The following is a 19,199-nucleotide window of genomic DNA, read 5'->3' on the forward strand; positions in this document are numbered from 1 at the left end:
TGAGCTCTAAACTTTATTTTTGATCACACCGTTGTCTATTGAGTGTTTTGAACTTGATTTCACGCGGTTCACTTTATCATAAATATTATCCTTCAAGAACTAATGAAAATGTTAAATACAATATTTATCAAATCACTTAAGACACATGTTTGTTATCATCAAAATTACATTATGTGTAGCCTTTTAGGCTAACAGGTTCAAATTCTCCATATCTTTCAAATCATCTATTGTTTCAGCAGCTCTTGAATTTCTTTACTCTTTTTTTAATCTCCTTGCAGTTCATTCAATTTCTAGATCAAACTGGAATTCAATAGGTTTATATTTGCGCATGTAAGGGTTGCCTGTCAAAAAAATAAACAATTTAAAATAAAATTAAAAGTTAGCACTGATTAAGATTAATTCACAAATCACAATGAACAATCAATCCTCAACAATGGCGCCAAAAATTTATTGGGTGATTTCTATTGCTATGGGTGTCAATATGCAAGTGGACACAACAAGTAATATACTGATGAGTATTCAGATTGTCTCCACAGGGATTGATGTTATTAGATTTGCTACAGCAATCCTAACTATGCCAGGGTTTATAGCTTGAGGAATTAATACTGCATAATCTCTAATGGCTCTATCTCTATCATCTGCCATATGAATAATGTTGTTATTCCCTGGTTGCCCATAAATTATCTGCCCATTCTAACCTTCTTGACCTCTTTGTGTATTTATTGGTTGTATTTCTACTTGGAGGTTCGGATTCCTTATATCTTGCAAATCATCCATTGCTACAGCAGTTTTTGAATTTCTTATACTCTTTTCTTAATCTACTTGCAGTTCTTTCAAGTTTTTGATCAAACTGAAATTCAACAAGTTTATATTTGCACATGCAAGGGTTACCTGTCAACAAATAAACAAATTAAAATTAAAATTAAAAATTAGCACCGTTTAAGATTAATTTCAAAAATCACAATGAACAATCAATTCCTGGCAACGGCGTCAAAAACTTAGTGTGCAATTTCTAATGCTATGGGTATCAATGTGCAAGTGTACACAACAAGTTATATACTGATGAGTATTCAAATCGTCTCCACAGGGATTGATGTTATTAGATTTGCTACAACAATCCTAGCAGTACAATTTTTTTCTAATTGAAATAAGACAATGTATGAAACTAATGAACTGATTTAACTAGAAATGCAATAAAGAAAATTCTCATGTCAAACGCAAGAATGTAACTAATGGGAAATGAGTAGTTGAATGAATAAACTTACTTAATGGTATTGACTATTTTTTTAATTACAATATCGTTGCTATAATATCTACTACAACACTGGGTAGAATCCCTCATGCATCCTCCAATGTCGCCTGTTGGATATCTTATATATAATGCAACCTAACAGTGACCAATGGTTATGCCAACATTAAACGTTCTAGATTCCAACTACCTTACAAGGTGAATCCCTATATTTAGTTTTTCACTAATTTTAGATCAAGCAAATTGAGATTAGCCCAACTTAGGAAACCCAATATAAATCCAAGTATTGTCTTAATTTGATCCACTAAGATAGACCTTTTTTAGACACTTTCTTAGCTAGTATCGACTAAATAGGTCGTCAGCCGAAATAGGGAATTAAAATAAATACAATTAAGACAAAATGCGGCAGCAAATATAAAGCAACACACATATGTTAGTCAAACATCCATTAAGATCGTTTATTACTCAACTACAATCAAATTTAGTTCATGATTTCTGATAAAATAATAAATAATAGCCATCCAACACATTCCCATAATTAATTAGAAAATAAGAAGAAGAAGTGAACTTCGCTTGGTCGTATAGATATCTTCTCTGTTTCCTCCTTGAATTCTCTGTTACACCCTTCAATCTCTCTCTTGATTTCTATTTTCCGGTTGGTTCTGTTTGGTATTCTTTTTGGGCGACGGCTCTCCCTTTTTCTTTTCATGTGTGCTCCTTTTATAACTCAAAATTAGGGCAATCGAAAGTGTGTGGCACGTATCCTCCATTTTTGGAAACTTTAGATCGCAATCTTTTAATTGTTATGCGCGAAATCCAGTCTGTCATTGCTCCATGATTGCTACATCAAGGGCTACAATATCTGTACTGTTCCAGACTTGTTTCAATCATCTGTAGCCAAGTTCTTTCATTGTCTCTACAAGTCTGTTGCGACAGCATTTCCTCCTTAAAACTTGAGCTTTCGGTTACCTACAATTATGCATATAATCTAAATATAAATTATTCTAAAATAGTTAAATTTATTAAAAATAAACTAAAATGGATGCTCATGCAAATTGTAACTAAAATGCAATAAAAACACATCATTTACTCTCTAAGTATTACTGATTTAAGTCTAAAAATGTTATGATAACTCTCATTTCATAGACTTATCACATACCCAAATAATAAAAGATAATGTATAGGTTACTTAACAAGTATTTTGATGGTAGATTATGCAACTTGAATCTTGACATATTCGACTCAAGATTTGAGGACTTGGTCTTCTAGGCTATAGTCGACATTGATGCGCTAAAGATCACGCTGTATTATTCTACAGACAAAGCACTAAATGGAAGAAAATATCATTATCAAGTCAATTTCTCGTTGCTTGATAATGTAGATGAGTTAGATCACTTTCGAAATCGTTCATGAGGTTGTTTGTTATGGGAAACGATTTATGACAATCTTGATAATGCATTGAAAGGTAGGCTCGTTTGAAATTGAAAGATACAATGTTTGTGGCTTTAAGTCTAGTGTTTAGTCATATTGAAAACTAATTTCGATTACTTAGTTTAGTAATAATTAATGATAGGTTTTATGACTTTGTAAATTTACTTGTTGAGGCTTGGATTTTTGAAGTAATTGAAGGGCTGTTGTCATAATAGGTTGTGAAAACTAAAAAGAAGATTCCATGCATCGTACAGTAGAAGCCTATTGTTTCTTTTAAAATAAACTTTGTTGAAGTGTATTCATTTTCAATAACAATACTCATCTTGTAAGTAATATATATGTATATACATATCACTATATACTAGATGATTAAACTAACTTAAAATTTCATCTTCTTTATGGCAGAGGAATGTTTACAAACCATTGAGCTGGATGAAAAGGAGAAATAAAAAAATATTGGAAGACTGTGGAGGATTACATGCCATATATCCGAAGTTGGATCTACGATATGGGTATCCTTATGTGCACTATAATACAATTTAAAATATAATCAAAACTCAATAATTTTACTAATTATTTACTAATTTCCAATGTTACTTCGTGCAACATCAACATTCAATCAACGCATCACCCATCATAGAAGAAATATAGGAGCATTAGGACACCATGAGCCCAAAACTGGAGCAGAAGAACCCCATAAAGGATGAACATATATTGAACTGACCATCACAAAAACGCTACGATTCTGATGACACACAGGATTCAGAGATTACTTTATAATTTAAAATATAATTTACTTTCATATAAAGGATTTTAGCACTCTCTCATTATATTTTTTTTTTCATATTTACAGTCGAGGACAAAGTTCTGTTATGATTATGTCATTATCAGATGAACAAGATTGATCATTCCATTTCTAATTTGAAGTTGACAATAGACAAAAGGATTGATGACATCATGTCAGCTATTGACGCAAAGAACAAACAACAAAAGGAATTTAGATGAGCTATCATGGGGTTTATTAGTTTGTATATTAATGGTTCATCCAAACGCTCATACGATGATTCTTTGATTGGACGCTCATATATGATGATCAAGTTTAACACTAATGTTGGCAATCATAATGATCAAACTCCCATGTGTTGTATAGTTTCTATAAAACCTAATGATGAGAACCAGGAATACTAAAGCTTCACAAGATACGTGGAGCATCCGTAGAGGTCCAATGATAAGTAGAAATCTACCCAAATTGAGTATCCAAAATGGTTAGTGCTTGTTATTCATGCTTGTAAATCTGATTTGGAGTAACTTGCATGAAGAACAAGCAAGGTTTTGTCAAATTAGAAAGAAAATCAAGCACAATCTTTGTTTGCTAATATATTTTGAAAACAAGATCTTTTATTTCCTTTTTACTTTAAAATCAACAAGAGCTTATATTTCTTTTTTTGCTCTAGGATCTTTTATTTCTTTTTTACTTCAAGTTATATTTACCAATCAGGAAAATCTAATTCCATTAGTAAAATTCAACTATATAAAACTTGCAATCCTATTAAAAATTTCATATTCGAGTTTATAATAATAGTGAGAGCTTTTCTCTTTAGTTCTTTGAAGAACTTCAAGAACGTATCAAGATTTCATCTCGTAGCATTCTTTCTCAACTTATTAGTCATAATCTTTCTCTTCTTTCTTGAGTGTGGCATCAACCTTATATTTTTTATACCATTGGTTCTTATCTTTATAGATAATTGATCAAGATCTATATTTTATGGTTGTTTGTATCTGAATTAGAATGAACCTTGGGAAAAAGAACCTTATTGATTGTAAGCTCTCACTTATCTTTATGAGGTTCACATTAATTGATCTTAGAGCAAAGGTTCTAAATCAGATTTGATCTATTTTAAATTTATATAGATTCTCTAATTGGGCATACTTTTGTTTCTTGCTTGTTAGTTTTTGTTAGAATCTATAAACTTATCTTCTTTTATTTCTTTTTTTTTTCAACTTCGCCCTAATCCTTCAAAATCTGGTCTTTCTTATTCAAAACAAAAAAAATGCAAAAAAAAAGTGAAAATTTCCTAAAATCACTTGAATCTAAAAAGATAGCTTGCTATTCGAGTTTTGCCTTTTCCTATTTACTGCAGTTTGACATTAATAAAAAAATGAGGGCCCATCCTTATTGCATCACGATTTATATTCTTCTTTTTCTTTCTTTGTTTGACTTCTGATTTGTTCAGTTTGGATTGGTGCAAGTGTTGATTGAGTTTATTTAGGTTCAATACAGAACTAAAAGAGAAAAAAAAGTGGAAAAGGCAAGAGAGTGTAAGCTTATAAGAGGGTAAAAGCCATATTTGAGTGAACGCGATGTGAGTGCTATCAATCTTGAGTAGAACAAGTATTGAAGTGTTCATGCGATTTATTAACTGTGTTTTGTAGGTTATTAAATATATCTGAAAACAAAACTAAGTATATTTCTTATGATGCTGAGGAAATGTAGACTTTAGACTCTTCTTTAAGTTCTTAGAACAGAAATATGAACGCTTAGAATTGAGGTCTAATGAGATGAATGAGAGAATAAATAATATTAAATCTAGTTCAAATAAGGGGCAACCACTTAAAGCTCTTAATGTGTAACAAAGAGAAAAGAATCCATTTAGGTATGTTGATGAAAATGACTATGAAGAAGACCTAAATGAAGAAGATCGTACTCCTTATATTAATTTAAATAGATTTGAGCAAGCGAATAGAAATAAAGAGGTTAGATATGAAGATAGGGTTGATAAAAATTTAGAAAACATTATCTTAAAAATTCCATCTTTCCAAGGCAAAAATTATCCTGAAGCTTATTTGAGTGGGAAAAGAAGGTAGAATTAGTATTTGATTGTCACAGCTACTCTGAATTGAAAAAGGTAAAGTTGGTCGCCATTGAATTTATTGACTATGCTATTGTTTGTTGGGATCAACTTGTTTTAAGAAGGAGACGAAATCATGAAAGACCTATGGAGACATGGGAAGAGATGAATGCTATTATAAAGAAAATATTCATTCTAACTCGCTACTAGAATGACTTATTTTGAAAGTTATAAAGCCTTACTCAAGGGCCTAAAATTGTTAAAGACTATTACAAAGAGATGGAAAAATCCATGATTTGAGCCAATGTAGAGAGAACTGAGAAACTACTATGGCCAAGTTCCCTGTTTGATTGAATCATGACATTACAAAGGTGGTAAAACTACAACATTATATTGAGTTGGATGACATGGTGCATACAACCATAAAAGTGGAGCAACAATTGAAGAAGAGTTCCATATGAGAATTTAGGATCTTCTTCAATATAAAATCCAAAATGGAGCAAAAAGGATCAAAAGCCTAATTTCAAGCCTAGCACTGAAACCTCCAAAGACAACAAGAATGGAGTGCCTCGAACCAAGGTAAATCTAACTTCCAACCTAGTAAAAATAGAAATATCAAATATGTTAAGTGTTTGGGAACAAAAGAGTGATGATTTTGAAAAATGATAGGGATATTGAGACTGAAGGTGAATCTAATGATAAGTCCATGCCATCTTTGGAGGATGCAAGTCAAGTTGAATATCTAGTTGATAAAGAGCATTTGGTTGCAAGAAGATCTCTTAGTGTGCAAATCAAAGAAGATGAGAAGGTACAATATAAAAATATTTTTCATACTAGATGTCATGTCAACAATAAGGTAAGTAGTATGATTAATGGGGAAGTAGTATGATTAATGGGGAGAGTCATACTACCGTAGCTAGCACCAATTTAATTGTAAATTAAATTTGACAACCTTGAAACATCCTATGCCATACAAGTTACAATGGTTGAATGATTGTGGAGAAGTTAAAGTAAACAAATAAGGGCTTGTTTCATTCTCAGTTTAGAAGTATAAAGATAAGGTTATTTGTGATGTGGTGCCAATGCAAGCGGGGCATATTCTTTTGGAGCGACCATGGTAATTTGATAGACATGTTACTCATGATGGTTATACCAATAGATACTCTTTTGTGGTTAATGAAAAACCCATAACTCTTGTACCTCTATCCCTAAGACAAGTATATAATGATCAAGAGAGGTTAAAAAAAAAGAGCGGCTTGAAAAAGGAAAGTGAATTCAAGATCAAAAGGGGCTACGACTAAATAAGAGAGAAAAAGTGAGTGAAAAAGGAAAGGAAGTTCCAATTAGTGAGAAAAGAAAAGAGAGAAAATAAGTAAATTTATGTGTTAAGGAAAATGATATTAGCAGAGTTTTAATTTTAAAATAGCCTATGATTGTACTTTTGTACAAAAAGGCTTTTTAAAGTGCTAATGAACTTAATCTTTCTTTGCCTAGTGTTTTTGCTTTTCTTTTACCAGAATATGAAGATATATTTCCTTTAAAAAAAACCTAATAGTTTACCAACAATAAAGGGAATTAAGCATCAAGTTGACTTCATACCTAGAGCAATAATGTCAAATAGGCCAACCTATAGAAACAATCCCAAGGAGACAAAAGAATAAAGAAGAGGTATGTGCATGAAAGCATGAGTCTTTGTGTAGTTCCAGTGTTGCTTGTACTTAAAAAGGATAGGTCATGGAGGATGTGTATTCATTGACACGCCATCAACAATATCATTATAAAGTATAGATGTCTCATTCCTAGATAAGATGACATGATTGATAAATTATATGGTTCTTATGTTTTTTTTCCAAAATTCATCTTAAAAGTGGATATCATCAAATTAGGATGAGAGAAAGTGATGAATGGAAAAATGCAATTAAAACAAAATATGGTTTATAAAAGTGTTTAGCTACGCCGTTTGGATTAATCAATGCATCTAATACTTTCATGAGATTAATAAATCATGTTTTGCATGCTTTTATTGGCAAATTAATGGTTGTATACTTTGACGATATTATGATTTATAGCAAAAACTTAGATGAACATATTGAACATTTAAATCTTGTTTTAGATGTTCTAAGAAAAGAAAAATTATTTACTAATCTAAAAAAGTGTACCTTTTGTACATATAAGATAGTATTTCTTGGTTTCGTTATTACTACTGAAGGAATTAAAGTAGATGAAGAAAAGGTAAAAGCAATTCAAGATTGGTCAAAACCTACAAGTGTAGGCAATGTTAAAAGTTTTCATGGATTAGCTAACTTTTACAGAAGATTTATGGAAGATTTTAATCGCTTAACAACACCTTTAACTGAAGTAATTAAAAAGAATGTGGGTTTTAAGTGGGGAAGAACAAGAAAAGGCATTTCATTTTATCATAGAGAAATTAAATAATGCAACTCTACTTGCTTTACGTAACGTTGCTAAAACTTTTAACATTGAGTGTAATGCTTTAGGAATAGTACCAGAGTTGTTCTAATGCAAGAAAGATGTCCCACTACATATTTTAATGAAAAGTTAAGTTGGGCAGCCTTAAATTCTCTTACATATGATAAAGAAAAGTATGAATTAATTAAGCATTAGAAACTTGGTAACACTATCTTTGGCTAAAAGAGTTTGTGATTTATACGAATCATGAGTCTTTGAAGCATTTGAAAGGTCAACACAAGTTAGACAAACGCCACGTCAAGTGGATAGAGTTCATTGAAACTTTTCCTTATATGATATAGTATAAGCACAATTAGGAAAACATTACTTTCCATCTTAAATTAAAAAATATTAGGTTTTGAAATACGTTAAAGATTTATTTTCAATGCATATGAGAAAGTGGCATTTAGCAAATTCTTTAGACATAATAGTTTTTTTATTTACGAAAAATAAGCTAGTTGTGCCTAAATTTCATTACGTGACTTGCTTGTTACACGGGGCATTTTGGTATATCTAAGAATTTAGGTATTTTGTGTGAACACTTCCTTTAGCCTCATATAAAGCATGTAGTAGAATGGATTTATGAGAAGTGTGTTACTTATAGACAAAGCTATGTCTAAAGTTTAGCATAACCCGTGAAACTTGAACAGACATATCTATGGATTTTGTGTTAGGTTTACCTAGGTAAAAAATGGCATGAATTCTATATTTGTGCTCATTGATAGGTTTTTTGAAAATGACACATTTTATTCTATGTCATAAAAATAATGATGCATCATATATTTCTGATTCGTTTTTCCAAGAGAGTATGAGATTGCATGTCATGCCTAAAAGTTTTGTAGGGTAAGTTCATAACTAAACTTTTATTTTTTCTACTTGTCATCCACAGATTGATAGAGGAACTAAAGTAGTTAATAGGAATTTATCTACTTTGTTGTATGTTATAACACAAAAGAATTTGAAAACATGGAAAAAAATGTTTGCCACATTTAGAATTTGCATCTAATAGGAATTTACATTCAGCAACTAAGTTTACACCTTTTAAACTTTTGTATGATTTTAATTTATGAACTCTTTTAGATATAATTCTTGTACCTATAGATGAGCAAATTAATTTAGGTGGAAAGAAGAAAGCATACTTTTTTAAGCACATCCATGAAAAGGCAAGGCAGAACATCGGGAAGAGAACCAAACAATATACTAACCAAGCTAATAAGAGGCGCAAGAGTTTTATTTGAACCTAAAGATTGGGTTTGGTTTCCTATGAGGAAGGAACAATTTTCTGCTCAAAGACATTCAAAACTACTTCCAAGGGGAGATGGACTATTTCTAATGATTGAAAAAATCAATGACAACACTTATAAGTTGGATATTCTAGGTGAGTATAATGTAAGGGCAAGCTTTAATATTGTTGATTTATCTCCTTTCGACGTAAGCGAAGATTCGAGAACAAATCCTTTTCAAGAGAAGGGGAATTATGAGAACCAAGTTGCTAACTTCGTAAGATCCGTTAAGCATCCATGGAGGTCTAATGACAAGGACAAGAATCAAGAAAATGAAGGAAACATTAAACAGATTAGTGGAGCACATCTCAAATTCATGTCTTGTTCAAGACACTAATTTGCCCAAATTGAGTATTCAAGATGGTCAATGCTTTGTCAATGTTATTCAAACTTCTAAATGACTTAGATGAAGAACAAACAAGGCCTTATCAAATTAGGAAGAAAATCAAGTACAATTTTTAATTCATAATCTAGAATCTTTTATTTCCTTTTACTTTAAGATCAACAAGATATTTTATTTTCTTTTTACTTTAGGATCAACAAGATCTTCTTGTTCCTTTTTTACATTAAGATCTTTTATTTCTTTTTTACTTTTGGTTATATTTAGCAATAAAGAAAACTTTATTCCATTAGTTAAATTCAACTATATAAGCCCATGCAACCCTATCAGAATTTCATATATGAGAGTAATAGTGGGAGCTTTTCTCTTTGATTCTTTAAAGAACTTTTAAAACTTATCAAGATTTCATCCTATAGCATTCTTTCTTGACTTATCAATTATAATCTTTCTCTTCTTTCTTGAGTGTGGCGTCAACCCAATATTTCTTATACCATTGGTTCTTATCTTTATAGATAAAAGGCCAAAGTCTTTATTTTGTGGTTATTTGAATCTAAATTAGAACAATCTTTAGCAAATGGACTCATTGAGTATAGGGCCTCACATATCTTTGTGAGGTTCACATCACCTAAATTTTGATAGCGTGCAAATCCTCATGAGGTGCCTCATGGAATAAGTTTGGACATTCTTATATGCCCTCGTATGTCTTTAATAATCCTTACTTTATTCCTCATTTCAAGAAAGTAAGGAGTATCATGCCTCTACCCACCCTTGAAATAATATATCGTGAGATCGACGAAAGAGCGAGTGTGGATATAAATCCACTTAAAGGACTGGAAGATCCAAGGCTATTTGATGAGTTCAATCAGTTGTTTGTTGGCAAAATCACAATGGATCATACCATCCAAAAGTCGCGCAATTGTTAACCTAAAAAGCTATACAAACTGTAATTTTGATAATAACAAACCATATATTAAGGGTAAAATGATAAATGTATATTTCACAATCTCACTAGTTCTTGAAGGGTGAAATTCATTCAAGCATTATCAGGCTCAAGACACGCACTGGACAACAGCACGATCAAGGATGAATATTAAGATTATTAGCTCAAAGTGATCTCTATTACTATAATTCTTGTAAAGCCGGTATGATTTAATATATGCATGATTTAACATTTTAAAAGCTCAAGATTTTATTTAATAAGTCATCATTTTTCATAATTATAAGACAAGTAATTTTATTAAATTGGTTGTTTTTCAAAACAATGGACTAAAATGAAAATGTTTCGAAAACTTTGATATCAATAAAACGTTGTTTCAAATTCTAGAAATATACCTATTTGCAAAGTTTAAAATATTTTGGACTGTAGTATAATTTCTAAAAGTTTTGGGGCAAAACTACTATAAATTTTTTAACAATAGCAGCTAACCGCTTAATTTGTAGCAGCCAACCACTTGAGGTACAGAAATGCAGCGACTAGCCGACTAAATCTAGCAGCAAACTACTTGGGCAAAATTTCAAATTTGATTTTGTAATAGTAACTTATCATGTCAGCATGGCAGCTAACCGCCACATTTTAGCAACGATTAACAAGTCTCCAAGGAGTCAATAACAACTAGTTTGCTTGTCAAAACTATATAAACTCAAATTAAAATCAAATTTAACAAGTTTTTTAAGTAAAAATCAGTTTATACAACCTACCTTGATCTTTTATCTTGCTTATCTGCATATATTGATTCATTATTGAGCTACTATTTGTAAACATACACTTGTGAGAGTGCAATCTATGTAAACCTTCATTTCTATATCAAACTATAGTGATTGTAAGTGTGGAAAACACTTGGGTTAAGAGGTTTTGGATAATCTCAAGTTGTAAAAGTTGATTGACACTTTGGAAGTCAATGGTAAATATTTTAAAGCCTTAGATCTTGGAGGCGTAGATGTAGGTAGAGTTTACCGAACTACATAAAAATCTTGTGTTCAATTCTCTTTTCCTTCTCACTTTACATTTTATTGTTGTTATTTATTTGTTATTTGTTTTATCTTTGCATTAAATTTTTTATTTAAAATACTCCATAATTTTTAGAAACTCAATTCACCCCGCTTTTGGGGTTGCATAGCTAGTATTTCAGCAACTTCTTTTAAATACTTTTGGGTCACGCTTCAATGGGATGGCTAGGTAATAAGGTAAGTGTTTTAAGTGTTACTTCTCAATGTTTCGTTGATCTTGTGTACTATTTCTTGTTCTAAATTGATATGTTTTTATTCCTCCACAACATATCCATGAGTATCTCACTTGATTACTGAGAACCAAAAGCAATATGCTAATGTTTTATGTCAGAGTTTCATAAATACAAACACATTTTTTTGGTTAATGAGTTTATAAAACTTATAATCATCGATTTAATTTCTTATCCTCTAATGCTTTGAAGTCGTGTTAATTATTTTTTCATGTAATATATCTACTAGTGTTCTTGAAGCAATTAGAGGACAACAATAAGTATGATATCGATTCATTACAATATAGCAACAACTTAAATAGTTATATTGATGGGAGGTAAGACATCATATTGAAACTATTCACAAACATCAATGTGATGTGTATTGCTACACAACCCAATGTAACAAAGACTATAAATTTGTGAAAATTTTTATATGTAGGTATTTACTCTAATGAATCTAGGCAGTGACCATTGGATGCTAGCCAGAGTTGACCTTTATAACAAGAAGGTGTCGATTTATGATTCAATGGTGGCAGTTTGCGATTTTAAAATGTACAAGGATCTATTTAAGCCACTTGCATTCATCTTTCTTTGATCGCTAAAAAATGTTAGATTTTACAATATCCGACCTGAGCTAAGGAGTGTCGACCCTTGGAAAATCATACTAGTTAAGGGCCATGAGAAGGGCCTTGTAGTGGCAATTGCAACATTTTTTTATGTTAATGTTTACGATGTATTTAATCTTCAAACTCAGACTTGATTTTAGCAGTAGCCATGAGCAATACATTAATAGCGATGTTAGATTGTAAGCTATTATAGTCATTCGAATGTTGATGTATGGATTTTTTTTTTTTTTATCTGAATGTACATAAACAGATACAATTTTTTATTATTATATTACAAGCTGGTTACATAATAAAAAATCTAAAAATTATACCGATATTTTTAGTTACAAATGAGCCCAAACCTCTTTAAATAATTATTTTACAATAATAAGTAAAAGAAAATATTTGATCATATATAATTGTGCAATACACTAAAAATAGAGTTCAAAATACATAATCACTTGAAACTATACTACTAATTTGGATTAGACATAATGAGATTCTTACATTTCTTGCGATTATGGCTAGGTTCGTTGCTCCACCCACATTTCACAAGTCTTCGGTTTACATCCTCACCTACAAAAGATATTTTGAGCTCTAGACGACGACGAGGCAGTGGTGCTTCTACTGGTAGGTTAATCTTCTTCTCTCGGATGTCCTCTAGAATTTCCCAAGATGCCACATCGCTAACCAGCTGTACTGATTGTGCATAAATTGTCACCAATTATTCCTTAGTGTAAAAATGAAAACAAAGGCTTATATAATCCTTTCAATAATTGCATGAGTATAGACAAATTGATCAAGTTAAAATACTCTACAGAAGCAAGTCTTGCTACGTATGTTAAATGACCCTTCTTAATACCACCACCCAAAACATGGAATTGTTACTTAGACACAGGATGAGCGATTATTCTTTCGACCAATATTCTCTTATCAGCAACTATTTCATCTACCCACGTTATTAGATGAGTGCTCATCGATTCAACCACAATTTTTCAATCATAAAATTATTGCTGCAATGTTTTTTTAAGTGATCAACAAGATGAGTAATATGAAATTTTTGTTGTTCCCTCATGAAAGAATTCATGCTCTCCGTGATGTTGGTGGTGAGAATATTATACCTCCTACCTTTGAACTTAGACCATACCTAATTACACGTATCCACATTAATATCTAAGTAATCAGCTGCACCTAAGTAGAGCATCCACAACCTTCCAAGTTGTTTTTTAAATTTTTCGTCTACATATGTTTTTGCTGCTTTTATAAAGGCGAGCTCAAATTCATCATAAACTCAAATTCATCCTAAACAATTTTGGACAATCTAAATTTTGACTTTATATTATCTTTCACATGGTAAAAGCAAACGTCATGGGTAGCAAAGCGAAGTACTTTCAAAATAACTCTTTTAATCGAAGTGCGTTGATTAGAGATAATTACTAACTTTGACCTATCACCAATCATCAATTTAACTTTGTTATAAACTTTTTCCAAGCATCATTGTCTTCTGAATCTAGGACCCTAATGACTAACATATATAGTTGATTATTTCCATTCAGGCATGTTGCTACAAACATAGCCCTTTTAGATGAGTGTCGCCTACGACAATCACTGGCTTGATGCACTGCATAAAAAACCCTTGATGCAAGATTCAAGAACTATAAAATAGAATAAAAAATTATCATTTCCATCCAATTCAAGATAAGTAATGGTACCTTCATTTACTTTGGTCAAAATATGAGAGTATTTGAAAAGTAAATTGTATGACTCCATGGGTTTTCCTCTTATTATTTCAAAGCCAACTTCTTTAGCCCAATTTGCCTACTGGTATATTCATTGGACACCGTATTCCTACTGTATGTCTACTCTAATTTTATTCAGAATGTATATTTACTTTTCTTGAATAAATTTGTTAGTAATAACATAACCAACAATCTCGCTCCTTGTTTGACGAAGACCACAAGACAACTCATTAAAAAGTGTGTATATTGTCAAATCTCCTCAATCTCCTCACTACCCAATGAACATTCTCCTCATTCGAATCTCTTACTGTTCGAATATGCTACTTACGTGATTTTGAAGAACAGAGGGCTTCAAAACGTGTCATGGGTTTTGCAATCTTGAAACTAAATTAAATTTATCCCTTTAACTTTGCGTAATTTTAATATTAACTCATTTTTCTCAACAAACAACTTACCTACACCAATATCATCAAAATTATTTTTAACAAAATTTGAAACAAATTTTAAAACAAAACTATAGAAAGACTTATGAGGAAGTCACCTGCTATCATCCTCCTCAAACAGACCATTTCATCATACTAGTATTTGACTAATTATGTAAGAAAAATCAGAGGGGTCAAATTTAAAAAATCTTTAAATTTTGTGGCTATTCTCACAAATTTCCCGTTAATGGGCCTCTTAGAAAATTATTAACTTTAATGATGACGTAGCCAAGTACGTAGGTCATCAACTTAGCCATGAAGATTTCCAAGTTTACCCTAGTTCTACAAAAATTGCTTGAAATTCATACAGTTACAACACTAGCTAGCTAAAGATGATTCCCATGCGATTATTTCGCATTGTGTGCACTGTAGAGCAGTATGAACAACACTATCATAATGCCATAAGCCATATATAAATTCATTTGGACAATTTCTCAATTTCCATGCCGTTGTGTAACTGTTACCTTCAAACCAGAAACTCTCTCAACAAAAATTTACAAAAAATATTTCCTCTCAATCTGTTCATTCACAACTACGATCTCAAATACTAGATGTTCTACATAGCAACATAATTGCCTGCAGCTACAAGCACACCCTTCAACTACTGAGACAGAAATAGGAAGAAATCACGATTTCCTTACATGTTCCACTTTGTAGTAACATAATATCCAAAAATGTATATACACATACAACAATTTACTTTTAACATTCAGATGTTATACGAAAGCCGGATACAGTAGAATTAAGGACAAACCAGCACAACTACACAAGATAAAACCTTAACAAACTAGAAGTTGGCACTAAAACACTTATCATACATAATAATTATTGTCATACAGATTATGAGAAGGGGATTGAAAACCCACTAGATTTATTTCAGTCACAACGGAAAATAAGAGTCCGATTGGGGCAGCTGCGCTGCATTCTTGGTGAAAATTTCTCCAAAAACATAGGTGAGGGCACAGCGCAGCTGCGCCAAGTGGGTTTTAAGCAAAAAAAAAAACAATTACAGTTTACAGACTAACCAGCTTGAGAGAGTTTGCCTTCTCTTGCAGGGTATCCAGCAGACTATCAAAGCTCTTCTTGAAAGAATCTACCCCTTCAAGTTCGAGTTGAGTGCCAACGTAGTTCCAATCAATTCCCAACTTCTCCAGTGCACTGTAAATGCCTTCAGCCTCAGAAACATTCAAGTCAATTGTTCTTGAAACTGCACCATGATCAACAAATGCTTGGAGAGCTTGGTCTGGCATGGTTGAAACCTGCAACAGGGAAATCAGCCACAACAATAAAATGAGAATTTGTTACATAATAATGTCAGTATTCATCAGCATATTAATGTTGCAAACCATGAACCTCTACATTCAGAAATAGGTTAAACTAAAGATTTTCTGCATGAGAGAATGTACAGGAATTACTAAGACACTCAATAAATAATTAATGAAAACATATGAGGGCTCACCGTATCAGGTCCAATGAGAGGAGCAACATATAGAGTGTCAGGGTAGGCAGGATTCTTTACACTGGTTGAGGCCCACAGAAGTCTCTGCTTCTTTGCACCTTTCTTCACAAGAGCGTCCCATCTTGGACCAGAGAACTTCTTCTGGTACAGCTGGTATGCTAGAGCTGCCTGAGCTACTGCTGCCTAAAACAGTTAATATGTCATGCCATTAGCATAATTTTACGTTCTAGGTTGCTAGGCCCTTAAAGATAAGAACATGGACTTGAAATGAAGATACCTTTCCTCGGAGATCTAGGGCTTCTGGGGTTCCAATCTTTTCAAGCATTTTGTCAATAAGGGTGTCTACTCGACTAACGAAAAAGGATGCAACACTTGTAACTCTGGAAAGGTCACTCAGCCCAGAAGCCTCAAGGCCATCCAAGTAAGCATCAATGACTTCTTCATATCTAGCCAGGGAGAATATGAGCTGTACATGAATATAACACAATTTGAATGTCAGATGCCTACAACAGAGGAATTCTGATCTAACATGGAAGAAACACATAAGAGTCTCAGAAGCCAAAAACCTATATCCTCTGTCTTTTTCTTTTTCTTTTTCTTTTTTTTTTTCTTTTTTTTGGCTCAGAAACAAAATAAGTATATTAGATGTAGGAAATGTACATAGAGGAGGGACAAGAAGTCCATAAAGACAAAAGTCAAAAATCCCCAAGACCAAGAACTGTAAATCCTATAAGATAAACTTCTAACATCAATAGTGTATAGTCTGCACAATCAAAATCTTACTCGTGGTAATAGCCAACTCACCAGCATCGAATAATTAAAGTCAAGTCGGCTTCTACACATTATTTGGTAACATGGTCTAAGAAAGGGAAAGGATTCATAGAATGAACTTACAGTCACATTGACACTAATGCCCTGCGAAATAACTTCCTTGATAGAAGGAACGCAAGGAGCTGTGGCAGGTATCTTTATGTATACATTGGGGCGATTAACCACTTTGTGAAGCCATTTTGCTGCCTCCACGGTCCCTTGGGTATCATCAGCGAGTCTGGGAGAAACTTCGACAGAAACATAGCCATCACCGCCATCGGTTTCATCATAGATTGACTCAAAAAGTTTGCATGCATCTTGAATGTCCTTAATCACAAGTTCCCAATATGCAGCTTCAATATCTTTTCCAGATTGTACAAGTTCCCTGTAGTTTCAAGTAATTTTTTATTGAAAATATAAAGATTAGCTGGCAAGACAATTTTAAATTTCTGAACAGAAATCAACTTCCAAACACCAATAACCAGCAAACACAGACAAGCCCCATTTATTGTTTTTCCCTCTCCTCTTTTTGAGCTGCTGAGCTTATGAGTTTTAACTGTCAGGCCACATAAGCAGAATGTAACAGTGCTTGTCATTGACAATCATTAAAATACAAATGCAAGTTTCCAAAAATAATTTTGTACTTCATAATCGTCAAACATTGCAGTGACTTATAGTTATGTTATCCTTCATTTCGGTTTAATCAGTATTTGGTATAATCCAATAGGATAAGTCCATAAATCTTAACGCGTTTTTAGTTTTCCCTACTCTTTCCTGAAAGATAATATCCGTTCATGGTTCAATACAGCAAATGGCTCATAGAGCAAAGACAAGATGGAGTTCAATTTTGTTATCATAATCTAATTATAGCAAAACTTTGGAATTAAAATTCTTCCATACCTAAATTGATCATTGTAAGCATTCGATGAAGATATTGCTTTCTGGAAAATCTGGACAATACAAATTTTAAACAGCTCAACGTACAAGATTAGGCGTACTAAAACTAAAAAAGAGACAGTTTCCAGCTATGAATCTGCAGTTTCAAATTTAAATTTATCACTTATTAAAGAGTAATGAAAACAAAGAGAAAATATGAATAGTTACCGCAGGGTTGCTGGTAACACCTCTAACACCACTTGCAATGAGCGGAAGCAAATCTGTGACGGGGCGGCAAAGGTTATCATACCAAGGGCTCTGCCCTTCCTGCTCATAGAGATCATGAAGAGTTGTCCTCTTTGCACTACTTCCATTTCCACCAGATTGGGAACATTTCACACTGCAACCAAGTTCCAATTTAGTATGGTATGTGGAGGTACACATCACAAATGTATTTCAAAAGCTACATTTTTTTAATGATTATAAACTCAGATATCATACAGAAACACCATGATCAAGCAAAACCCAAAAACGAAAATTAATTTATTTTCAATTACATTTCACCTATGCTAGAGCCAGAAACTCTTACAAACTGATGTTGTAATATTATTGTTGAACAGAAAACACTGTGATTTAGTTTCATGATTTTGAGTTTTTATTCAACCAGTATTCAATAATGATATGCCACACCATTTTCTACAGAGAGCTTGCAGCTCTAGCATCATTACTCCAATAATAATAATGATAATAATAAGATCAGATGAAACTACAGCATGAAACGTAAACACTACAAGATATGATACAACTTATGATCCCCTGGTTAACAAATCTTGCAAAATAGCAGTAAAAATTGGAAAGAAACTAACAAGGTATCTGCACATGCAACGAAAGTTTTTCCCCTAAATCACCCATAAGAGTGTCAAGGAAATTAGATTGAAAAAAATCATAAAATGAAATCAAAACAAAACATCAAGAAAAAAGAAAGAGATACGTATAAAAGTCAAAATCGCAAAAATAATACAGATAAATGAATATATAAATAAATATAAATAATATCATAAAAAATTAAAAATAAAAGAATGGAAGCTTACACCAAAGAGGCCTTCAAAGGGTGGTTATTTCTGAGGGTCAACTGAGAAGATGCAACTTTTGAATTGAACCCAGTTTTGGTTTGAAGGCTGATCAAAGATTTAGGCAGTGAGGATGATGATGATCTGGGTTTCAAAGATGATGAAGAAACAGCTGGATTTGTAAGCTTCAAAATGGTCGCCATTAAAGACTCGTTGATCCTTGAATCTAAAAACTCAGAAATAAAGAGAGACGATTTGTAAGCTTCAACCAAATACGATACAAACGAAGAAACCGCAATGCCACCAACTTTTTATATA

At 32.3% G+C, this 19,199-nt stretch overlaps 1 protein-coding gene across 1 annotated transcript; it reads right to left on the reverse strand.

Annotated features, from left to right (window-relative positions):
• Positions 1-15,460: 15,460 nt before the first annotated feature.
• On the reverse strand, positions 15,461-19,199 carry LOC102622193 (hypothetical protein). Its single transcript, XM_006487497.4, has 7 exons — positions 18,903-19,199; positions 18,040-18,211; positions 17,836-17,885; positions 17,020-17,320; positions 16,403-16,591; positions 16,126-16,308; positions 15,461-15,925 (listed from the first exon to the last, which is right to left on the reverse strand). The coding sequence occupies exons 1-7, from the start codon at positions 19,082-19,084 to the stop codon at positions 15,680-15,682; spliced, it is 1,323 nt and encodes a 440-aa protein (XP_006487560.2). The 5' UTR covers positions 19,085-19,199; the 3' UTR covers positions 15,461-15,679.

This window comes from Citrus sinensis, chromosome 8 (genome assembly GCF_022201045.2).
Source record: "Citrus sinensis cultivar Valencia sweet orange chromosome 8, DVS_A1.0, whole genome shotgun sequence".
Lineage (NCBI taxonomy): Eukaryota > Viridiplantae > Streptophyta > Magnoliopsida > Sapindales > Rutaceae > Citrus > Citrus sinensis.

Excerpts from the sequence above, each read along its gene's own strand:
- LOC102622193 (XM_006487497.4), bottom strand. The coding sequence starts at position 19,084 with ATGGCGACCATTTTGAAGCTTACAAATCCAGCTGTTTCTTCATCATCT. Across the intron at positions 16,309-16,402 it reads CCCTAGATCTCCGAGGAAAG|GCAGCAGTAGCTCAGGCAGC; the intron begins GTATCTTCATTT and ends TAACTGTTTTAG. Across the intron at positions 15,926-16,125 it reads CTCTCATTGGACCTGATACG|GTTTCAACCATGCCAGACCA; the intron begins GTGAGCCCTCAT and ends TCCCTGTTGCAG.